The 24,376-nt window shown below is 38.4% G+C and overlaps 1 protein-coding gene across 6 annotated transcripts in view; it reads right to left on the bottom strand.

Moving 5' to 3' along the window:
* Positions 1-24,376, bottom strand: part of CCSER1 (coiled-coil serine rich protein 1) — a 613,616-nt gene that overhangs the window by 316,688 nt on the left and 272,552 nt on the right. For 5 of the 6 annotated variants that reach the window (XM_077177070.1, XM_054633357.2, XM_077177073.1 and 2 more), the window contains exon 7: positions 1,502-1,579. The exons of the other annotated variant lie outside the window; for it this stretch is intronic. In XM_077177070.1, coding sequence (XP_077033185.1) covers positions 1,502-1,579 — 78 coding nt within the window. The remainder of the gene's footprint in view (positions 1-1,501; positions 1,580-24,376) is intronic. 6 annotated transcript variants of the gene reach the window in all.

Genomic DNA, 24,376 nt, shown 5'->3' with positions numbered 1-24,376 from the left:
TACAACCCATTCTGGGGTATAGGAAAACCATTTCCTTAAAAAATAAAGGCACTACAGTGTACTTGTCAGTGCCCTGATGCAAACAGAGCAATGTTTGATTACCTCAGCATGAAAATTAAGAAGTTAATTAATTAATGAAAGTTAAGAAGTTTTTCTTACCTCTTACACCTTTAGCTGAGCTGAGCAGCCCATTTCTTTCTAAGTGTAATATCTTAGTAGTTTTCCAGGCATGGGGAGACTCGACTACTGAATCTGACTTAGATTGTTGAGCAGACTTAAATGTGCATGCAAAGTGGTGTTCCAAAGAAATAAAGATCTGTATCCTGGTATCTGGGGAGAACATTGCTCCATTTCAGCCAAATCTGACTGAGAGACGGGGTCTTAAAAGCATAAAATCCCAAAAGAGGAATAAGAATCAGTGAATAGCTGACCACTGATACCCCATCTGTACCTCCACTCATGAAACAACTGAGCAAGCACAATACTCAACCCTTCTAATAGCAAGAATCAGCTGGCTGGTTATACAACTGTTGCACAGACACTGAAAATATGGGGGGAAAAATAGGAGTTTCTTTTCTGGGCTTGGCCAGGTCAGAACAACACTTCTTTTCTGTGCTGGAAGAACATGCAGGACACACGTGAACTGGACATCATCAAACTTCATTAATTCCAGTTTCTCTGCTTTTACTTAACATCATCACAAAGTGACTAAAACTCAACCCAGTCAACTGATTGCATGCACAGCAAATTTTAAAAGGGATACTCCTGTGAGTGCAACTTAGTCCATATTATGACACCCAATTGAGTGAATGGTGCTGAAAACTCAAGTTCCTCTTCCTTATATAAGGGAACAACTGGCAAGGTGACCTCTTTGCTAGATGATGCCAGCACTGCCCTGAGTACCTGGGCGGCCTCAGGAGACCTCTTCCAAGAGGATCTGCCTAAGGCTATTCTGTGTCCCAGGGATGGATATCATGGTGTCAAGCTGAAAATGTGACATATGGCAACTCACTCCTCACAGGTTAAACCTCATGAAGTTGTGGACATTGTCCCAACATTTATTATTAACTAAAATGCCAGGCCTGTGGCTTACACTGGACTTATGCCAAAACTGTTCTTTGACAGATCTTTAATGTCTCCTGTATCCTTGGAGAAACTAATCATTGTTTTGTTCAGCGATATACTGGAAATACAAAATAAAGATAAATCTGTTGGTGACACACACTAGTTCATGAATGCACATATCCAAATGGGATGATGGATAAAAACACACTCTTACAAATAACAGTTCACAACTGTAGTCTGCTGGAAAACTATTCAAAACCAACATTGTATTCTACGTATTTCTTGAAAATTGCATGGTATATACACAGAACATCTGCTGACATCACATTAATTTGAAGAAAAGGAAGAAGCAACAATAAGCACTTCACAGTACAGCAGATAACCTGATAAGCCAAGATTAATAGACAATATTTATGATGAAATGAATTAACTGTACCTTGAAAAACAATGGCTCCTCAGGAAGGGGGCTGACAGGGAGGGAGGCTGTGCTGCCAGCTGGGCTCATATCTGTACTCTGAAAGAAAAATACACAGGAGTTTGCATTTCCAATCAACTTCTACGGACAACTTTTTTTTACATTTTGGAGGAGGGGGGATGAAAGAGCTTGAAAACAGCACTGAAAATCCAACAGAAATAGACTGACAACTGCAACCTGTACTTATTTGCTTGTAATTAGTTCAAGTATTTCACTAATGGGTAAGTACTTGCATTTTATTTTGAATTAACTCCCCATTCAAAGACTGAAACACACAAGTATACAAACATGCTGTTCATATTTGTTCATACAGAAAAACTTATTCATCTTCAAACTATGACATAAAATTTTAAATTATTTTTGGGATGGCTCAACAGTATATTTAGAAGGAAATATTAACAGGAAAGCAATATATCACAGGAAAATATTAGGTTCGATGTTTAAAAAACGATCCCATCCACATGAGTCAATATACTTTACAAACAAGCCCTAATACAAGAAAAGAAACAGTGAAGACCTAAGTTATAAATAAAAATAATTCTCTATACTTCAATGGATCTGTCAAGTCAAAATGCTTGAAAGATTGACCTAGAACCCCACCCTCTTCAAATCACATTTCAGTAACCTGTTGGTTAGCATGGTCATTATTTTTACAGATGTGACAGATATTAAAACAAGTGTGTGACTCTTAACAGTATTTAATGGTAATAATAAGAGAAGAACAAAATCTGGAATTTAAAAACATACATAAACAATATCACAATTCTTCTGGAGAAAACTAGAATAATGCTACCTCTTGGGAAAAAAAGTTCCCTAAGTGCTAAAATGAAAAAAAAATCCACCATGACCACTACTAAAACATAAATTAATAATATAAAAAAAAATCATCAAGTTTGCATAGCCTAGTAGTGCATTCCTTTTGACAATGTAGCATTGCAATGCAGAATGATCTCATAAATTCAACTTGTGCACTTGACTAATCTAATACCTGTTTTTGCATCACTATTAATCTACTCTAAGTCCTTTGATAAACCCAAATTCTGCAAGTGAAGCACACTGCTCCAACCAGTAATTTCTAACACTTCATTCATCAGAAGATGTTTATGGAGAGACACTGCATTTTACTCAGCCAACTGGTCAGGGATGAAAAACGACAAAATTTTGGGTACAAAATCCCTGTGGCAAATCCAAAACAGGGCAAATCCAAAACAGAGACTTCAAAGTTAACATCCACTGAGAAAATGTGATTTAAATTAGCTACCTATCAGTTACATCATAGCTGAAAGAAAAGGCAACAGTTGCTTGCTAAATAATAGGGATGCAAGTAAATGAGAAAGAAGGGGGCCATAGTAATTATATCCTAAGAAAGAGACGGGTAATTTATAACCCACAGAACACAGAGATGATGTTGAGGAATAAAGAGAGATTGCAGCATGTCAGAAAGTCAGTATCTCTGCAGAATCCAATGTATTCAGAAACACTACAAATTTTAACACAGACTGCTGCATCTGATCATCAAGAAAACTGGCCAGTAATATTTACAAAATGAAGTGAAACTTAGCTGTTCTACATTAAACACAGAGTGCAGACAAAACTGAATACTTCTGTGGGAATGTTTTGCCTCAAATGCCAGCAGCTCAGCCTAAGACAATTTGCCTTTTAATTTACATAGAATAGAAAAAAAATTTAAGGGGGGGGGGGGGGGGGGAATCGAGCATCTGATTTCCAAACCAAATCAAGTGCCCTAATTTGCAGTTAGAAATATGCAGGAGGACAGGCCCATCTTTAAGCACTGAAACAGCATCCCTAGAAAATCTGCAAAGCATGAGCTGCACATTGTTCAGGGATAGCTGGAATGCAAGGAAGGTTTAACAGCCCTGAGGATGGCGCTGGTGTTGTCACAAAACACCTCAGGGCACATCCAGAGGATGGCCTCAGAAGAATATCTGCTCTTCCACGATGAGTGGACAGGAGCCAGCCCAGGTCTGCTGTCACACTGATGTCACACTGATGTGGCTCCATGGCCTGTTGGGGGTGGGGGGTGTGTCACGAGGGGCACCACGACCACATGGCTTCTGGACTGAAATTAATTTGAGTCTGGCCAGACAGGAGCACTGGCAGGAGAGCCTAAAGCTGTCCACATATACATACTCTCAGTGGCTCCTCCAACACCTTCAGTAATTTTCCTCTCGAAGGAAAGCAGAGTGCTATCTGTGTAAATTAATTAAACCCAGCGGTACTAACACAGTTTATTATAGTGGAGGACTGAGTGAGCACCAAAAGGGCTGTTTCTCAAGCTATTAAAAAACCCAAACCCTTACAAACTAATCACTGCTATGAAAGATGTTGATAGCTTGCCTTCCTGAAGCAACATACTAAGAATTTCAAACAACACCCCACTCCCCACTTAAATTTGCTCTCTGTGGTGTGGTTATCATAATCACACTTGGCGGTCTAAAGCTCCCCATACATATTTAAAAAAAATCACTGGGAGGAATTTACTTACTGGGGACTTTTTATTTAATGTTGTCTAAACCAATTGTGTTCTCATAAAAGCAGCCACTCACTTCAAGACCAGCATAAACTTGATCGGTTTTAGTTATAAATTAACCAGAAGATGCTATACCATGAGGCTATAATTATATGTTTTAAGTCATTGCAAATGCTAAATAAACATAATTTGTATCTTAATTCAAAATATTAGGCAAAATTAGGACATCTGATTTTGAAGTACTTTGCTGTGCAACTATAATTTTAATATGTGTTTTTTATGCACAAAATGCACAGCTGGGTTTTGTTGACTGAGCCTTTTCCATGTGTCACTGGAAACCTCTCAGTTTACCAGAGGGCAGAAAATTTGCACAGCTTTAATCACCTAAACTACATTTTCAAAATATGTGAATACCAAGCAATTCAAGTATTTCTCAGAACAACAGTTTAGAAAAATACCATCTTGCCCATGCCAAGAAAAAAAACCAAAACACTGTGAGCATTTCTCTCAGTGCTTTTAGGCCATTTTTTTTTGTTTGGAACAGGTTGCTAATATCCAGAAAAATGATATTATTAGAATTTTGTCAATAAATTTTCCATGATTGTAAAGATCAACACTAAGTTTTATTCTAATTTCTAGAATCAGTCTAAATATACATCAATCTTATTGTGCAGTTGAAAAGGTACCTTGGAGTCACTGACAGGCCATGCTAATCATTTATCCTTGGAGAGCAATGTTAAAACTGTGATCAGGAAGTATCCTGATAATGAGACAAAGGAAGAAAACAAGTCCAATAGAACAAGCTTTTCCCATTGCTACATCCATTTTGGAGATCCATGGTCAGGATCCCGTTTGAGGACCAATTCTCATTATTTGAGCTAGATGGAAGTGAAAGCACCTGTTTCTAGAGCTGTTTTAAAGTAGTTACAGGCTTGGTTTTGTTTTATTCCACTTGTCTCTACCTTCCTCAAAGCAGAACATTTCACAAACCTACATAACAACATAAACTAACAGCAGATTAGAGAATGTAGTCAGTGGTTCTTCAGCAACACAAAGTGCTGTGCACAGTGTTAAAAACACACTCCTTTGAAAAGGACTCCTTCTTTTGAAGAGTCATCTTCCAGTCTTCAGCAACTCTCCTATAAATGAAAGCAGATTCACTGTATAAATTCAGATTTTTCTTGCTACAAACCCTTGCCTTTAATCTGACGTTCTTTAGGAAGTGGCCTATCTGTCAGCCTTCATTAATTGTGCCATAAAGTAAGGACCATGCACCAACAGAAGCCAATTTAATTTGCTACAACTGCTGTTCAACAGGGGTAAACACTGCAATGGTAGCTGGCAGACACTGACTCCTCAGGAGACCAGTATCACAATTTATTGATCTAAGGAGTTAATACTGACAGAGAAAACCTTCAGTGGATATTAGAGCTAGAGAGCCAATAAATCTTTATAATAACTGAAGAAAAGACAATCTGTGTACTTTATAGCTTTGTCTAAGGGGTAGTGGATGAGTGCTGAAGTGACTTTCAGAGTGATAGTTTTAGTTGTATCATAAGTTATGTCAGAAAATATCATTTTATAATCTAGAAGTTGAGTAGAACTAGGAAATTAAATAAGTGCAGTCAGCAAGCTCAGTAGTGACATTTTGATATACTGAGGGTAATCAAAGACCTGCAAATGGATTTATTAATGGGTCTGCACAGTATTTTTATGAAATATTGTACTTAAATATCATTATCCCATTTTATCCATGGATGTGAAAAAGAAGGGAAAGTGATTTCCTCAAAGCTATAAAGGTAGGTTAAAAACAAAGAGAGAATCATGCAGTTATTCATCCAGGGTGTGCAATGCTCTCCTACACACTTTTGGAATGCTCTGGTTTCTGCAATTTCTGTATTATTTCATGTCATGAAGAGGTTTTGCTCATACATATACTTCCAGCAAATACATTTTCTATAAACAACTGAGGCCAGAAAAAAGAAAATTGGTTTAGATTAAATAAAATAGTGGACACACAATAAAAGCTTTCACCTCCCACCCTCTATCAGGTTTGAGTAACGTCCCCCAACATCTCCCATCACTCTCACTAAGAACAGAGTGAGAGGCTCCTTAAAATGTGTTTTGTACTATCTATGGATACAATTCAGGTGGTTATTTATAAATCCATGTCACATCTCCTTCCTTAGAAAATACAGCTAAATATCTTACTAATTACTAATGCATGCAATTAACAGCTGAGACATTTAAGTGTTATTTTCCAGTATTTGCCTGGAGCTCGCTGCTCCCATAGCTAGGAAGGCTGTGAGGGTCTTGCATCTGACCTGAGTTATTGTAGCTCCCATTGCAGGGGTGAAGCATAAATTACAGCTGCTGCTGTGTCTTGCTACCTCTTTTTATGCTCCCTGAGACGGCTGGGGAAGGTTTCAGTGGTCAATTACCTACTGATTCTCCATCAGCAATTAGGATACAGGCACACAGATTAGTCCTGATTCCTCTCTCAATCTAAGCAAAGCCAATCACCTGGGGAAATTCCACCTCATAAAAGATAAGATACTCATCTGCCACTTAGCAGTATTTGTTCATCCAGAACTGGATTTTTTTTTTTCAGAAGAGTCTGAGTTTTCAGGAAGTCTCTTAAATCTAATACTTCGCATATTTTTCTTCTACCAAAGAGGGGTTAGTATGAAGAATATTTTGTTGACTGTTATTTATTTCCACCTGGAAAAATAGCTAAAAAAAAAGCTCTTTCAACCCTCTAATTAGGCCAAATCATTTCTAGGGCCCATAACCAGCAAGTAACATAAAACATATGTGGTTTGTTGAAGGGCTAGTGTGTTTGAAATAGTTTAGACTCAGACTATATTTTCACACTGTTTTATATTTAATATAAACATAATTTATTCAAATATTTAAATTTACTAAGTTATCTCTCTTCTCTTTACATTAATTGCAAAAGTGTAAGAACACCAAAACACAAAGCACAAATTACTATTATTATCTAGTTTTCAGTTTCTAAAACGGCAATATGAAATTCCTTATCATAAAAATAAGTTGGTAGCTAAGACAAGGACAACACCTTGATAAAGGCTTTGAAATTTGTAAACAAAGTAGAAAGCTGAACTATTGAGAGTGGGAGGTTGCTGGTTTACAATTCAGTGCATACAAAGTGGGGAAAAAAGTCTGTTTTTATAAGCAGGGGAATATCACATTTCTTACAATAGACACTGACATATATGTTATTTATTAACTAATGCATTTCTTTAACACCAAATATATCTTCCTTTCTGCTCTTTATTTTCACCTGGATTTTATCTTGCTCATCCTCCCAGTCTGTCTTTTCTCCCTGCTTTCCTCCATAAAACTTGTAATAAACAGAGACACAAGTTTCCTTGTCAGACACCTTCCTGCTACAGAGAGGTTACATGAAGGGTCCATTAATATGTAGGAGAAAACCATTTTTACCTTCCCAACAGCAAATTCACTGCAAGTTAATCTCTAAAAATCCCCTTCACTTCTATTGCAAGCAGAATCTCATTTCAAAACTAATTTGGACAATGACTTTGGGGTTAACATCTCTTTGAGAGAAGACCCACGGGATCATCAGTGGCTGTCACTCTCCCAGTTGGGACTGCTACCATGACACATGATATTAAATGCAACTCCAGTCACATTTTTATCCTAATGAAAACCAGGGGGTTGCTTTCACAGATGCAAATGCTTTGTTGACAACACAGTGGAGAACCGATTTCCTTAAGCAAAACTCTACTCCTTCTTCAGTTTCTATTGTTTCTTCCATACTTCATTGACTATACTATCCAGCCTTGACATTTTGTTATTGTATATTCCTCCCTAATAATATCATATAAAATCAGCTTTTTCTGCTCTTTCAGCAGGCAATTGAGAGAACCAAGTGCTCTCCAGGGATTTTAATCTGCAGGCTGTCTATTTCAATTGCTTTTCTTTCCTTGCAGGAGATCTTTCAAATGTACACTTTTTTTTTTTTCTCAAACTGCTTTCAGCTTTATAGAAAAAAAGATGGTTGTCTCTCACAGTAGGTTCACTGTGGGGCTTTTTTAACTCTAGTCACAAAGACACTTTCTTTCTCCAAAGCTTGCATCACAGCACTCACAGTAACTACCTGATACTCCACACCACAGCCATAATTTGAATGTCAAAGAAAATGTCTGGTCAGCATCCACTCAAAGAAGAGGCCATCAGCAGAGAACCTCTGGGCTCTCTCAAACTTCTACATCTTCCCTGCACAGAGATCCACTGTTTTCCTGCACTTCCAGATAAAACACTTGGAACAGAACTAATCAATTAATCAAACTGAGAAGGGTCAAATCCGAGAACACAATTGACTCCTCTCCCTCCCTTACACACACAGGCATGTTATGCATCATTACCTAATATAAAATACTGGGACCAAGATAAAAGTTGGAATTTAAAAGGACCAGATATCAATACAAACAATAAATACACCTACCATTACATTAAAGAGGATAAAAGTATAAACAGAATATGTATTTATTTGCTGCTGGATATAGGGAAGCAACTGTCTTGATGGGTTGGGAAAAAATGCTCCAAACTAGGTTGTTCTGCAAGTTCCTCTGAAGTATCAAAAGATTGCCACTGTTGAAGCTAGACATGGATTTAGGTGCCAGTTTCAGCACAACAGTTCCTGTGCTCACAATTCACTATTCTCCATGAAACTCTGAAAGATGCTTGTGATCTCCTTACAGCCAATGTAATGTCTATTTTTAGTCTACAAAAGACACGATTCCTTCAAGACAAAAACCTACTTGTACTTGGTATTAATGAATATCTTTCTTGAAGGCACACATTTTAACATAGACCAAACTCACATCCAAAAGCTACACATGCTTTACTGCCCATAAGTATATAGGGATATATAGGTGGTATCTCCTCCAATATTTTGATCACTTAACTGACTAGTTTCCCTGACTTACAGTGCTTTTATCTAAATGAGGGCAATGTTTCATAATATTGACACCATTTATTTTTTAAATCTGAACACAATGAAACCAACCTGACTTTCATTAATAATTTTCTACTAAATTGTCCAGTTGTTTCCTAAGTTTACTTTACTTTGGAAGCATCATGGAGAACTTTGCCAGAGTTTCACAACTGTGTTTTAATCTGAGGCTATGTTTTATTTTTCTGTGATTCCCAAAAAAGATTCAGATGCCTTCAATTGCTATGCATTTCATTGAGGTTTTAACAAGCTATTTTGCACTTCCTAAATGTTGTGATTGCAATTATTCTCACTTCTTCATCAGTTCTCAGAAGGGTTTTTACAATTTTAGTATGGAACCACTCCTGACAGGGTATTTTAACTTATTTAGATGCAGTAGCTTCATTCTCAAAACTATCTTGAATTACCCAATAACAGCTTAAAGGAAACATTTTAAACATCTGTATCTATCTGCTACTAAATCAAGGAAGACAGGCTGGGTGTTTTCTTCACACTACATGAAAAGAAACAAGTGACATTTTACAATTTGAAATACGTTTTTCATGGCTGCAGCACTTCTGTATAATATGTTGATAGAAGTAAAAGCTAAAAAAATAGTGAGTTTTGCTATGTTATTTGCTTCACAGTGTTTTCAATAGTAATGACTTCTGAAAGTTTTGAAAGTTGAATTTATGTGGCATATATATAAGGCACTGAAATGTAGAAATTCTGATTACCACAGACAGTTTCTAGAATGCTAAGCCCACTTTTTAGCTGAACAAACAGATTCCACTGTGGAGTTGGTCAAGGCAGAACAAAAATTCCTTGCTTTTGTAAAAACGTGTTATGCTGAGTTCTCACCTTCACACAGCAGCTTTCATTCTTAAGGGAAGGATTAAGGGTAAGGCACAACAGGAACTTCAACTCCCACCCTGTCAGCAGGTTCAGTAGAAACTACCCCAGCTGCAGTAAGCTCTCCAAAGTCCTTCCAGCTCCACTTGCTCACCTCTACTTTCCAGATAAACAAGATCTAAACAAGATATCCTAAGATCTAAAGATCTTCCTGTGCTGGGACCCCAAAACTGATGCAGCCCTGCCGGTGGGGTCTCACCAGAGCAGAGGGGCAGAACCCCCTCCCTCCCCTGCTGCCCACACTGTTTTGGATGCAGCCCAGGATATTTCTGGCTTTCTGGGCTGTAAGTGCCCATTGCCAGCTCATGTCCAGCCTCTCATCCCCCAGTATTCCCAAAACTGTCTTCAAGGCTGTCTGCTCTGTCCTACCTCTTAGTTTACTCGCACAGGATCTCCTATTCCCACTTCTCCCACTCCTGCGCCCATCCCCCTGAACCTGAAAGTATTCCCATCTTCTCTACCTTTCTTCCTTCTTTGGCTAACATCCATCCCTTTCAGTCTGCATAGAGGCTAATATGTATATTAAAATACATCTAATATATCTAAAGTAAATACTGCATATATATATATTTATTCAAACTCAGATTCAAAAATACACACATAATTGACTGAAGGAATCCTTCTGCAGCTGCTGTACAATTAATTTGCTACTGAAAAGATACATACAGAGCAAAGCTGGTCAAATAATGAATTTGTGAAAAGGTTGTTGGGTTTTGCTACAGAGAACTTTCATTTTGAGACACTTCTCAGCCTCAAGCTCTGTCAAGTCTGGGGAGGCCAAGCTACACTGTTTAAGAAATTGATACCATTTGCAAAGAAATAGAGGAGTTAAAAGCTGCTGTACTAGTACTTAGGCATTGCATTATTGTTATTTTTAGAGCCCTCAGCTGAGCTTTTTTTTATTTTTATGTTTTAAAATAGAATTATATACTAAATTTGCTGAGATATCTGAATAGCATTTTATAAAGCCATTAGCAATAAAATATTCATTTTTCATTTATATTATGTCCAGGAATACAAATGAGCGTAATTTCTTCCTACCCTTCAACATTAATAGGGAAACCAGGGTGAAAAATTGAACACACCTTTCACATGCATTTAACTACAATAAAATATAAAGAGCCTTTCAAATGAAAAACAATTTTGAAATAATAATACTGTCTGTTTTCTTTGGCGGTATTGTTTCTTTGGCAGGATCTCCACTACAGTATTAATACATTTTACTGTTTTTTTCTAGTTCTGTAATTTCACAAAGAAAGGTTAAGGTGCTGGCTCAGTCACCATGTGATAGATCAGTATTCCTTGCAACAGCTTTGGTAGAACTACAAAAATAAATCAGCAGGAGACAAAGGAAATGAGAAGAGATGTTAACAAACTCCTAGGCTCGTGCTACAGGCGAGGAGTTTATCCCTACTCCCATTATGCCATGGAGCAGTTGGCACTCTGGCTTATCTGATGGCAGCCTCTCTGCACGGCTCCAGCAAGTTTCTTTTATCTGCTCCTTTTCCCCTCGCTTCCACCACTGTGATTTTAGCTCTCAGCAGCTGCCACTGCTTACAGGAGTCTCTGTAGGCTCAGTTATGGTAAAAACAGAAGCTTTCCTTGGCAGAGTTGTTGGATCTTTCCCTGCTCAGCACCACAGAGGTGCTGGCAGGTGCTAACACCTCTTGGCTGCTGCACAGAGGCCCTGTGGTTGTCACTGCTGCCATCCCACTGATAAGCAAAAGCTGGTTCCCCATCTTCTTCCTACAACCCTCAAGAACTCCAAAAGAAACTGACATCCAAAAGCACATAAAACAATCCCCTGAGAGATCACAGGTAGCAGAAATACCCTGGTTTAAATGATGTCCACCAGCAGAGCTGGCCTGAAAAGCCCAGCTCACAATTATTCCTGTTGAACTCTAGCTCTTATCCTACTGCTGCTCTCAACACCTCAGGAGTGGGAAGTTCAACAGAAAAATTTCACCAGTCTGCTTTGTCATGCCTCTTAAAGTTGGGGCAATTTACTATGGCTGCATCAGATATTGCATACAAAGAAGAATCTTGAAAAGGAGGTTGCCCTGATAACTGAAACAAATGGTTTTTGCACTGGAATACAGGAAACGGATAAAACGTAACAAACTTTAAGCACATACAATGGAGATGCAAAAAGATACTTGTGGAACACTTCATTTTCAACAGAGGAAATCAATATTAAGGAAATACTAAAATCAATTCCGTGCCCTTCTATTTTATTGTGACTTTCAGTTAATGGCCACGGACCTTTTTTGCCCTAAGTCCTGCATCAATCAGAGCACATGATGATGGCCTTTAAAAGCTTCTCAGTATTTTTTTTAACATACAGAACTCATATTGCAGCACTAGGATATTGCAAAAGGTCTGGAAGCTGCCCACATGTGATCAGAAAAAAAATCTGCTGCCAGGTTTCAATCATTTCTAGTCTAATGCCTCTATTTCTTTCACTCAGTTCTGATTACTCTTCAGTAGTATAAAGTCTAAATGGTTCCTGTATTCAAGGGCAATGGACAGCTGCCCAGAAGCAGTTTCAATCCTTCTCCTAAGCAGAGACATGGAGTTCAGTACCAGCTTTGGAAACTCTTAAATGAAACAAAATCCCATTAATACACATTTTTAAAAAAGAAGAATTTGCAACTTTTACTAATGGCTCTCAAAAAGGTATTAGCAGTAAACACAAATAACTTTTACATCGCTTTTAATTTGCTTGTTTTCTGCAAATTAGAGTGTGTCACAGCTAAAATGCAGGGGAAAACAATAAAGCCATGTTGTCGCTTTTTGATAGATTCAAGCAAAAATCCAACAGAAAATTCTCATCATTTAAGTATGGTTTTCCTGAAGGAAAGTGAAAATTCTCATAGGATTCTTGCTGAATGCTTTAGAAAGGTTTTAGGCATATACCTGAAGAAAAAATACTATGTTCAAGGAAGCTACTTGCAGGTATGTATTCTTCAGAGGATTTCTACAAAATTGCACAAAATAGACCATATTAACACTATTAATTCCCATCTATTTACTGCAAGTTTCCTAAAACAGAAGTAGCTTGTTTTCACAGTGTCACTAGTGTTTTTAAATGCCACTAGGATCCAAGCTGCAAGGTGTGACAGACACACTGGAAGGACAGGATGCCATCCACAGGGACCTGGACAAGCTGGAGCAGTGGGCCCATGGGACCTGATGTGGTTCAGGAAGGCCATGTGCAAGGTGCTGCATCTGGACTGGGACAACCCCAATGGCAATACAGGGAGATGAAACAATACCAAACAGAAAGGCTGAGAAAAGTGGGTTTGTTCAGCCTAGAGAAGCTCCAGGGGGACCTCACTGCAGCCTTTCAGGACTTGAAGAGGGTCTGTAAGAAAAATGGGGACAGACTTAAGCAGGTGCTGTTGCAACAGGACAAGGGATAGAGGTTTTAAACTAAAAGAGAGTTGATTTGGCTTAGATATCAGGAAGAAGTTGCTTACTGTGCAGGTGGGGAACCACTGGAACAGGTTTCACTGAGAGGTGGTGCCCCATCCCTGGAAACATTTAAGTCCAGGTTGGATGGGGCTCTGAGCAACCTGATCTAGTGGAAGACGTCCCTTGAACTCATTGCAGGAGATTGGACTAGATGGCCTTTAAAATGTTTGTGGTTCTTTTGTTTCTTGAACACAGGAAGAAACAGAATTCCAAATCTTCAAAAAGACAAGCACAGGCCTTCATCAGATTTATGCAGCAGTGAACTACACCCAACAGTCACAAAATTAAGTTACTGATGTTCCTGTTCTGCAAGCCCTTTCAAGCAGATGAAGGGTACTGCCTGCATGGAGTGTCATATATAAATGGGGCCTGAAATAGTGAATAATAAGGTTCAATTTATGGAATCAACAGCAGTGGAAAAATACAAGGAAAAATTATGCAGGGAAAAAATGTAAAAATGCAGAAATGCATGAACATCAAAATAGCATTGATAACTTTATTTTCTATTTTCTATTTCAAGCAGTATGATCACTTATGCAGTCTAATTTGAATTTATTTATAAATAAAGCTGATTAATGCTTTATAGTATAAAATGAATTCAAATTTCAATTCTTATGATAATTTAAATACTTTTCAAGAGAAACATGTTTTTCTTCAGCTGCTTCTCATTTAAATCTGTGCCTCAGGTGCACAAATTTAACCTTTATCTTACACCACTTGTATAAGCAAGGCTAAATTAATCTGTAAGCCAAAGCCAGCCAATTCTTCCAGGACTGAAGAATCTTCTCCCCCACAGACTGTGCAGGCAGGGAGCTACTACTGCAGTCAGTCAGGACATGAACATACACAGAGAATGATTTGTTCTCATTTAACTTCCCACAAGAAAATTCTTCACACAATTGTTAATTTGAAATACTACCAAACTATTTCAAAACTGGAAGAAAGAAACCCACTGCTCTGTAAATGCAAATTGTAACTGTGCACTAAACACCTCCTCTGGATAAAACCCAATTTTTTCCCCCCTCATGGTTTACATTTATAAAGCAAAATAGGGAAACTGGAGATTTGAAAAGGTCAAAGCCTTTTGTACATCATCATCATGCAATTCTCCAGCTAAGGGTACAGCATTCTTAACAATTCAGCCTAAGGTTTGCTGAGTGATTATCAGAATAATTTCTAAAAATAGCATCAATTGCTAGATGCTGTGAGGAAAGAGAAAAGGGTGTGATTGCTGAAAAACAAGCCTGAAAAAAGGAACTTATGTCTTTTGTGCTTAGTTTGACACAATCTTTTCAGCATTTGACTTGCTGAATTTCAGCTGCCTACACAAAGATACACCACTCATTTGATATATTATGTTTAAAGAAAGCATTCCTTATTTTTGCATGTTTTGTGAAATATGGAGTCTCAGGTTTTTTTAATCCTAAACATACTAAAGAATAAAATTCAAAAGCATGCTGAGTGAAAAATAATAAAATACTATGTTGCCATAGAAGTCTAAGAAATTGAGGACAAAAGTCACATCTCTCAGATTTCAAGAGTATATTAAATACTAGCAGTAATTTGCATATGGTACAGTTTTATTTTTCATGCATTAAAAAGTCAAAGAACAAAACAGAAAAACCACACACCTCTCCAAAAAAGACTTGCCCTACAACTCAATCAAGAGCTAAAATGTCTTGTCTATTTTGTGCTTACTCTTGATGAAGAATGGAGGGGAGCAGGCTTCTAATGCTGCATGATTGTCTTGTGAAAACAAATCACTTCTCATATGTGTTTTTGAAGGCCAGCAGACAAGAACAGAGACATTTTGTTTCTGGTTGCTAGGGGATACAGAAGACCATTTTCACACAGTGAATCATCACTGCATTTGAAAAATGGCATTAGCAGGAATTTCACCCATGTGCAGATGTCTCTTTTTCTTTCTCACCTTCTGTGATCCCGCAGTGACCTACAGTCCTGGTGTAGGATGAGGTACTTGGGGGGTTTTAATTTTCACTAATTATCTATCCCCATAGCCTTTACAAAGAATATATTGCCACTAGCACATCCAAAAATTAGAAGCATGATTACATAGGGGCTGAAACACTTCTTTGGAACAAGCTGGGTAATGCACTACCTATTCAATTCTACAATAATGTAAATGTTCAGAGTAACATTTGGTATGACTAAAGTCTCATGTGACACAATTTTCATCTAGTTAAATGATAACAGAAGACTTTACAAACAATGGGACAGCAACATCCAAGAATGTACTCTACTCCAGTAGTTTCAGTCAGCACTCTGATGTGTGGGTTTTGTGCAAATCCACTTGCACACCACATATGGGGACTTCCATAAAAAGCAACATCAGTTGCAGTTAATTTCCATTGAGCAACAGAAACTCGAAGGAGGGAAGGGAAGCCTTCAAAAGATAATTTCTCTGACATGAAAAGAACTATGTCAGACCAAAAATAGACTTTGCTGCTTACTAAAGGATTGTGTCACTAAGACAGCTCCTGAAAAAACACTTCAGTGGTATACCATCAACAAGTTTTGTATCTCATTTTCATTACTAATTCTGTATATTTTATGTATTTTAAGAAAGATAAATAATACATTTCAGGATGCAAAAAATTAATAGAAAAGTCTTAATTCTATCTTTATCAGTTCAGCTGATATCTGGTGATGTGCTCCTGACATGAAGAATCACCCAGAAGAACTGAGAAGAGAGTATTTTATTGGCACATTTTTGTAAGAGGGTGAAAATTCAGGAAGCCAAATACAATGGCATCCTAATGGTGTAATTGATTCCAGAGCACTGCACATAATTAATTCCATAAGTACCTTGCAAGGTAAAGTTAGGATGGATTGATATCAGGGCAATAAACAACATTACATGTGGCTATACAGGGGGTTTATCTCTCAGCCCACTCAGATTTACTTTCAACAAAACAAGAATTGGCTGTAGAAGATTATGAAATCTCCAAGTTAACCTTTTATTTGACAGATTAATGTAGTCAGATGAGATAATTCAGTGAGGTGTGAATGAAGTAGAAAAGGACGCTGATGTGATTGATGGCAGCTGACAATGTGCTGGTGAGAGAGCCAGGGCATTCTGTACTGCTGAAAGCACTCTAGAGTCTGAAGCAGGAGGGACAAACACTCAGTGATGCCAAAAAGGACAGGACTTGAAGAAGAACATCCTGACATATGTGATTGGGAGGTCTGAAATGGGGGGAAATGAGCAAAGGCTTTTAAGTGAAGGAGATGAAGAAGGGACTTAAGGAAAGTCTAAGCACAGGATTCTCCATAAATCTGAAAGAAGCCATAAAGTGGTCCCAGGGTTATCTGCAGTTACTACAGAAGACATTGAAACAGGATTGTGTTGTGACAGAGAAGTCATAAAGAGGCTGGGGAGAATAAGGAGGAGGAAACACTTGCAGTATGCTTTCTATAGAAAGCTAATCAAAATACAGGGTCTGACTGGGGCAAGTGGGGAGACTGGAGAATGAGAACAAGAGAGGATCTTGATATGGCCTAAACATATAGCCTGATGGAAGTTAGAAAGAAAAGGAAGTTTATAGATGAGGGAAGTAGAAGAAGGTATTGCCCAATTTCTTCTTCCTGAAGGGGACAAAGAACACAAAGAAAAAAAGCAACACAGCAACCTCAATACTTGGTTTGCTCCAGAAATGGATTCCTTCAGTTTCACAATGTGCTACAGAAAACAAACAAACATGAGAAACCCATACAGGGAAAGAAAAATCTTGCTATTCCTATCCCAGTCACAGATTTCTTGTACAATTGCATGTGTGTGTTCCAATACAGCTTTTGCGTGTAACCATAGTACTGCTAGATCTGAATATTAAAAAAAAAGGTGGCAAAATAAAATTAAGATTAAGCACTCAAATCAGTCTGAGACACTAGCCAGTACAAAGGATAAAATCATTTCATGTGCTTACAAATTAATACAGAGAAAACCAAACCAAATAATATAACAACAGGCTATATTAATGCAAGCGTTCTTTACATTGATCAACAATATTTTTGACTAAGGGGAAAAAATATGGTTTGTGTCTCTATCTATCCATCCATCCTCAATACATATACTCAAGTACTTATGCTTCACCCCCCAATGATGTTTAAACCAAGCAAAAGGAGTGTTTTTACTTTCCTGCAGAAGCACCCTATAAGACAGATGAAAATAGAGATAAGCTATGATGTCTTGTGAGATGCACTGCAGCACCCAGTGCAATATATAGCACAATACAAATGCAATTAACCAGGTAATTAGACTGATTTCTTTTCCCAGCAGAGCTCACCATTTGGTTTTTACTCTCAGAAAATGCACTGATACTATATGCAAACCATGTAGCTTGTAACACACACGGGTCTGAAAGACAGTATTTTCTCTAACACACAAAAAGAAGTGAAATGTCAATTTAAGATCAAGAAGTCTATCAGAGAAGGAAATGGAAAGCAGAAGCCATGATTGTTATTCATGTATTTAAGAAAATAAACCTAGTAAGAGCACAAAACAAAAACCCACAAGTATCATGTAAAAGAGCTCTTCATTGTCTTGCAATATAACACTAAACTTATATTAGACAAGTTCCCATGTTTCATTTACATGGTTTTATTTTAAAAGCTGATGGGGAAACATGTAAACTAAAGATCTTACAAATGCTGAAAGATTGCAGTTTGTCTTACTGATTTGGCAGGCACACAATTAAACTTACTCACATGTCTGCACTTAATTGTTTCCAAGATTAGGCCTCCGGGTGCACACAAGACAGCTTGTAATGACACCTACAGGCAGCCTGCCAAATGTTTTTCATTTTAAAGAATTCCTCTGACCTTTTCTTCAAAGCTTTCATGCACCCCATTTTCTCTGCAGGTCTTTTATATTTAGTTCAGAAAACAGCCTTGAACTGAAGAGTGACTTTTGTTTCAAGAAATCTTGCTGAGGTATAAACCACTTAAAACTACAATTTTGCTACACTTTTTTCACCTTTCCTGGGAAAATGTTCACAGTCTACCTAAAACACTAGCCCATCAACACAAAACCCAAAAAACTTAGTTCATTGCACTACTGAAATGCTATTGTGTGCCACTGAATCCATAAGGTAATAGCTGTGAGCTGTCAGTGGAAGGAAACTGTCCATTTGCTGTACCATACAAACCAATTTCTACCAGGAAATAAAGAACTTTCCACTTGAATTGAACCATAAAATGAAATCTATCGACATGCACAAAAAAATTCCTGAAAATGAAATTTTAAGACACCATACCTGGATTATATGGTCTGACATGTGATCTTTATCACCCAGAACTATGTAGTAGCACATACCAGATGCAACACCTACTTACAAGGAAAATATTCAGGACAGTCATTCCATCAAGTTCAAGCTGTCAAACTGTCTGCAATTCAGCTGTGCTTCCCGACTGCTGATGTAGCTGACAATCACAGACGCGTGGGCAACTGTTGTGAGAGCAGGCAGGAGATGCAGGAAATTCCTGAGAATTGCACGTGACATGTACAGGACATTGGAAGCAAAATGTGCCCACTGTATCTGCCAGCAAAGTTATCAGTTCTTATCTGGTGGGATATATATTTTCTGATGCACATCTGGGACCTTGGGAGGAAGTTCTCTGAAGATGAAATGCTATTAGCAGATCCTTGTGGGTTGGCATGGCAAGACACCAAAGTTGGTTTCAGTGTGAAAGGCAGCCCAGGAAAAGGCAGCCATGCACTGAAGTTCCCCTGTGGTGCCTTACCACTGGTGAGCCTCAGATCGACAGCAGCAAACAGAGCAGGTTTGTCCTAATGCCTCTGCTCTTTTCCTACAAGGCCACCATTCCACAAATAAACAAGTGTTTGAAATTTGGACACCTTAACTGTCTGATAATGTTCTTCAGTCTCAAAAAGTGGACAAAATAAAGACTCAAGAGATCTCACAAAACACAGATTAATGTGTGAAAACAAAAAACAACTATAAAGCTCTCTTATTACAGTTTAACATTACTCAGCAGTCATTAGCAGGCTTATTTATTCAGCACCATGGATATTCTTCCCTTGCTGTTCTAATACACTAAAGAGATTAACTATGACTCCTTTTCAAGATGAAAGGTGTTGTTACCAAGCCTTGTCTGTTGATCTGAAGCCAGAGAGTGAGACTGCAGGCTCAGTACCTTGGCTGTGTGCTGGCTGGAAAGCAAGCTTCACCTGATACAGTAATTTCTCATCCCAAGTGACCAGCTTTCTGGAAATATCACTGAGAAGAGGGCAAGATGCAGGAGCACTGAAAGGAAGCCTGCACCAGGAAAGTGATGGAGATGGATGGAGGCTGCTACAGACAGACCACACACACTGAGGTGGTTTATGGGCTTGCTTGCATGGGCAGACTTGGCAACGTGCAAGGAGGCATTCTGTGAGCACCAGGTATGCTACAGCCATGGCTTTACTCACTGCAAAGGGACTAGAAATGGTTACTGGTACCAGCACAGTCATGGCAATGGCATTTCATCTGATTAATACTGCACATTGCCTACTCTAACCATCATCCTTGAATCTGTGAAGATTAGGCTAGAATATACACCCTTTATGCATATCTATTTTTAAGTGCAGACATCTGTAAGCTAGTCTATATAACAGATGTGCAGAATACTAATCAACATTTTTTAAGTTGATTTTTTTTAAGTTTATAGTTCACTGCCTTGAAATTACAATTCCACTTACGCAAAAAGCATTCCAGATGAACTGCCCCCCTAGTGGTAACTATAGGGAATGAAAGAAACTGTGAAAGCATTAACAACAGTCTGGAATTAAAAGTAAAGTATGTGTAATGTGTAACCTTTCCTGTATTTTTTTTTTTGCATGCTTCTCAGAAGTTATGGGGATTTCTTCAGAACCAAAAGAGGTCAAGAGGAAAAACATCCAAGTTAGTACAGTAAGCCTTCAAAGCAAGCAGCCTCAAGTGAACCAACACAAATCACAGGTTTCAGAAGAGGTTTTGATGCTCTAATATTTTTGCAAATTGCAGGGAAAAATTAATTGTAAAGAGGGAAAGTTTAGAAGCAAAGAGAGCCCAAAGACCTGCAGGTGTCTCTGCTTTGACCGATTCCTCCAGGATGTCTAGCAGCCCTTCAGATTTGCTAAAATAAGATTTAGGCTCAAGTATCAATCACGTTATTCAAGCACTTTTGGCTAGTGCCTGGGAAACAAAGAAGGTATGCCAAACTGGTTATTATCCTCATCAGCGCAGATCAACTCAAATAAACTGAGTAATTGCTGCTTCTGCTGAAACTGATTGAGCAAACTCCTTCATTCTGCTGCTTAGCTACCCAGTACTTACTGATTCATGTCTGCAAGCCTTTCAGACTCAAAACCAACACCCCTTACCCCACTTGCTCTCCTATGGATAAAGACAGTGACATAGACATATATTTTGATATATCACAGTGATATTTAAACCAAACACCAATGAATTCATTTTGACAAAGGTCAATGATGCAAAGAGCAAAGAAATGGCCCAAAAATCAAAGGCCTCATTGCTGATGCAATACTAATCTTGTACTTGCCAGTGTCTCAAATCAGAGCTTCACCCACACAATCTTTTTTCACCCTTATTGGTTTTAATCACTTGCTCACAGACCACAAAGAAAGAGCTTACGAAGCAAAATGAGAGCAGTGCAAACACTTCATTACAATATAAACACTTGCTTTCCAAAAACAACTTATTTCACAGAGGTTACAGGCTAAATTAAGAAACAGTAAAAGAGAATTAAAGCAAACTCTATAAAGCTGGGTGGAAAAAAAGAGAAATACAGCAGCAGTACATGCTATCTAGGCACTATGATGATAATATACTTTCATATCCTACTATCTCCACATGGCATTAGAGTCTTCTGGAAGATATTGGGATGCTTTGTACTGAATTTTCAAAATTTTAAAGCAATAACTAAAATTATTGTTGGCACTGTCTGAATGGAAAACTAAATCACTGATATCTAACCCTGAATTGTCATGGAGCATAAAGAACCAAAAGGAAGGCACTATAAACCACTATAGCCCCTTCATCTCCTGCTCAACTCACAAAGCAGCTTGCTCAACAAGCAGTTAGGGAATGATATGTTGCATTTTTCTGCACCGCATATGGTGAAGAAATTTTAAAGAGTGACAAATTTTAAGCTCCCAAACTCAAAGACATAACCCTACAAGCAGTAAAGGAGGACCATGCTGATTCTCACCTCAGCAAATCCAGATACTTGTAAAGCTAACATGAAGTGTGCAGCCTTAACTTGAAAAGGGTGATTTTTTAGACTAAGCTCTTTCCAAATTAATATGGCACAATATCACAATCACACCAATTCTGTCAGGCTTTGGCATGACTCTGCATGGCTCCTCCCAGGGCTTGGCAGTCTCTTCTCCAACACCTGTTTCTTGTAAATTGTAAAACTCCTGTTCTCCTCTCTCTGAGGACAGTCAGAGCCCTGTTCCCAGCATTCTGTGTCACGGATGTAGCAGAGCCTTCTCATACTCTGTTCTTATACACAAGCAGTGCTGATTTTTAAAAAATCCCTCTTTGTTTAGACACTAACAGTACTTAACCATTAGAGCAGAACCAATCCTAAGAGCCCAAATAAAGACTTAGACAAACACACTACAATATATAAAAACCATGAACTCTAGTGACTTAACACGACACAAGTGGGTCTGAAAAATGTAAGGACACAAAGAGAAAAAACTAAAAGCAAATAGCTTTCATTATGGAAAGTTCTGATGCCTTATAGGTTCTCTCTCCAGTACTTTCAATTGCTGATATTGGTCTTAAGAATTTATTAATTGTTTTAAATTTCAAGGATGGCCCAAGAAGCACATCAAGTTAGGTTTCAGGTGCCTTTGATGCAAATCAAAAGTACAAATATTTGGGACAGATGCTTTCGCTCAGAGATTTTTAACAGCTATATCTCATTTTAAAACTCCTTTCTCAGTGATGGTAAAGCCATTTATGAGCTTCTCTTGCATCAAAATTTCCCACTCCACACGTGACACTAGTTTATCAGGAATAAATGCAATACAATTCAGCATACATGCACGCACAAGGAGTGCCATATCAAATTCAATAAAACCCCACAGTTGTGAGTACTTAGTCTGATGATTTACACAAGCCATTCCATCCCTGTCTCATGTTTAGGGATAGTCATGATACAAGCTCAGAAAAAACAGTGTAAATGAAGCCCTTAAACACAAAACATTACAATAAATTCCTACTTAAAAGGAGAAAGGTCTAGAGAGAAAGGCAGAATAGAAGAAAGCAAACCAAGTCCCAGAAATTTCCTACCTTGCAGCAAAGTTCCTTATGAAAACACAGGCTTCCAGAAGGAAGCAGTGCATTGATTCTTTTAATTAAACAGCTTGCCTCCCAATTACTTGTAGCTGTTAATACTGTTATTAAGACTTTCTTTTCCTACATCATATATCCCAATTTTTACTATTTTTACTGGGATTATATGGCAAGGTTTTGGTAGAAGTGAAGGACACTTTAAGGGGGTTTTTGTGAGAAGAAGAGCCAATGCCAGCCAGCTCCCAGAAAGACCCACTGCTGCCCACAGCTGAACCCATCAGCAATGGTGGTGGCACCTCTAGGATAACAGATTTAGGAAAGGGTAAAACAGGCTGTGCAGCACCTGGAAAGAGAAGTGAGAATATCGGAGATAAACAGCTCTGCAGACACCAACATCAGTGCAGAAGGAGGGACAGGAGGTGCTCCAGGTTCAGGAGCAGAGATTGCCCTACAGCCTGTGGTGAAGCCCTTGGCAGAGCAGCTGTGCCCCAGCAGCCCATGGAGATTCACATCAGAGCAGACTTGCACCTGGACTCCACGTTGGACTATGTGGAAGTTCCCTGCAGGAAGGTGAAGCCCGTGGAGAGCCCACACTGAGCACTCCACTCTTGCAGGACTGAACCCACACTGGAGCAATTCTTGGAGCACGGCAGCTACCAAGAAGATCCCAGGATAGAGAATTTTGTGAAGGACTGTATCCTTGAGGAGGGACCCCATGCTGGAGAAAGGGAAGAGCATGGGGAGAAAGGAGCAGCAGAGATGAAGCATTATGAACTGATCATGACCCCTATTCCCCATTCCCTGCATCACTCAGGGCTTGTGCGTGGGGGGAAACAGGAAGAGATGAGAGGACTCTGAGCCTGTGAAGAAGGGAAGGGCAGGGGCAAGGTGTTCTTAGTTTTTTGATGATTGTCACTATTCTACTCTGTTACAATTAATTGGCAATGAAATAAAAGGAATTTAAATAATTTTCTCAAGTCAAGCCTATTTAGCCTTCTTCAGTAATTAGTAAGAAAATTGCCCTTATTTGAATCCATGAACTTTTTGAGGCATATTTCTCCCCATCATGTCCATGGAGGGGGACCAAGAGTGGCTTGGTGGACAACTGGCAGTCAGCCAAGGTTAACACAAAAGAATATTGCACCATGCCAAAAAAATCAGCCTTAAGGACCTGCAGAGCCGAAGAAATTCTGATTTTCTGTGAAAAGATTAGAAGAGGCTCTCTTTCTTTGGAAAGCTCTTTGACAAAGCTACAAACGACAGGTGTCTGCTTTCACCATCAGCTACACAGCAGATAGCAACAAAATAATATATGAAAGGAACTATGACCAAAGTGGATGCAATATTGAGCACCATTCCAAGGGAGAGTATCTGGACAGATGGCCAACTGTGCATGAGTGAAATGGACTGACAACTTGATGTTGTAAAGAGAAACACAAAAATAATACAGATAAAATTCCAGAGACTTGAGATACTGTTCCTCATGAAAAATGAAAATTAAAGGCACTATTTAAGAAGCATAATGTGTGAAAGCTAAACATTAAAATCATGACATTTGAACCAAAATGCAAATGTGTACCTTCATAACTCATCAACTGAATGAGAACTCATTTCCAACAGCATACTTCAGTACATCAGTCTTGAAAACTACT

The sequence above is a fragment of the Agelaius phoeniceus genome, chromosome 4 (assembly GCF_051311805.1).
Source record: "Agelaius phoeniceus isolate bAgePho1 chromosome 4, bAgePho1.hap1, whole genome shotgun sequence".
Lineage (NCBI taxonomy): Eukaryota > Metazoa > Chordata > Aves > Passeriformes > Icteridae > Agelaius > Agelaius phoeniceus.
This window is presented reverse-complemented; position numbering and strand designations above follow the sequence as displayed.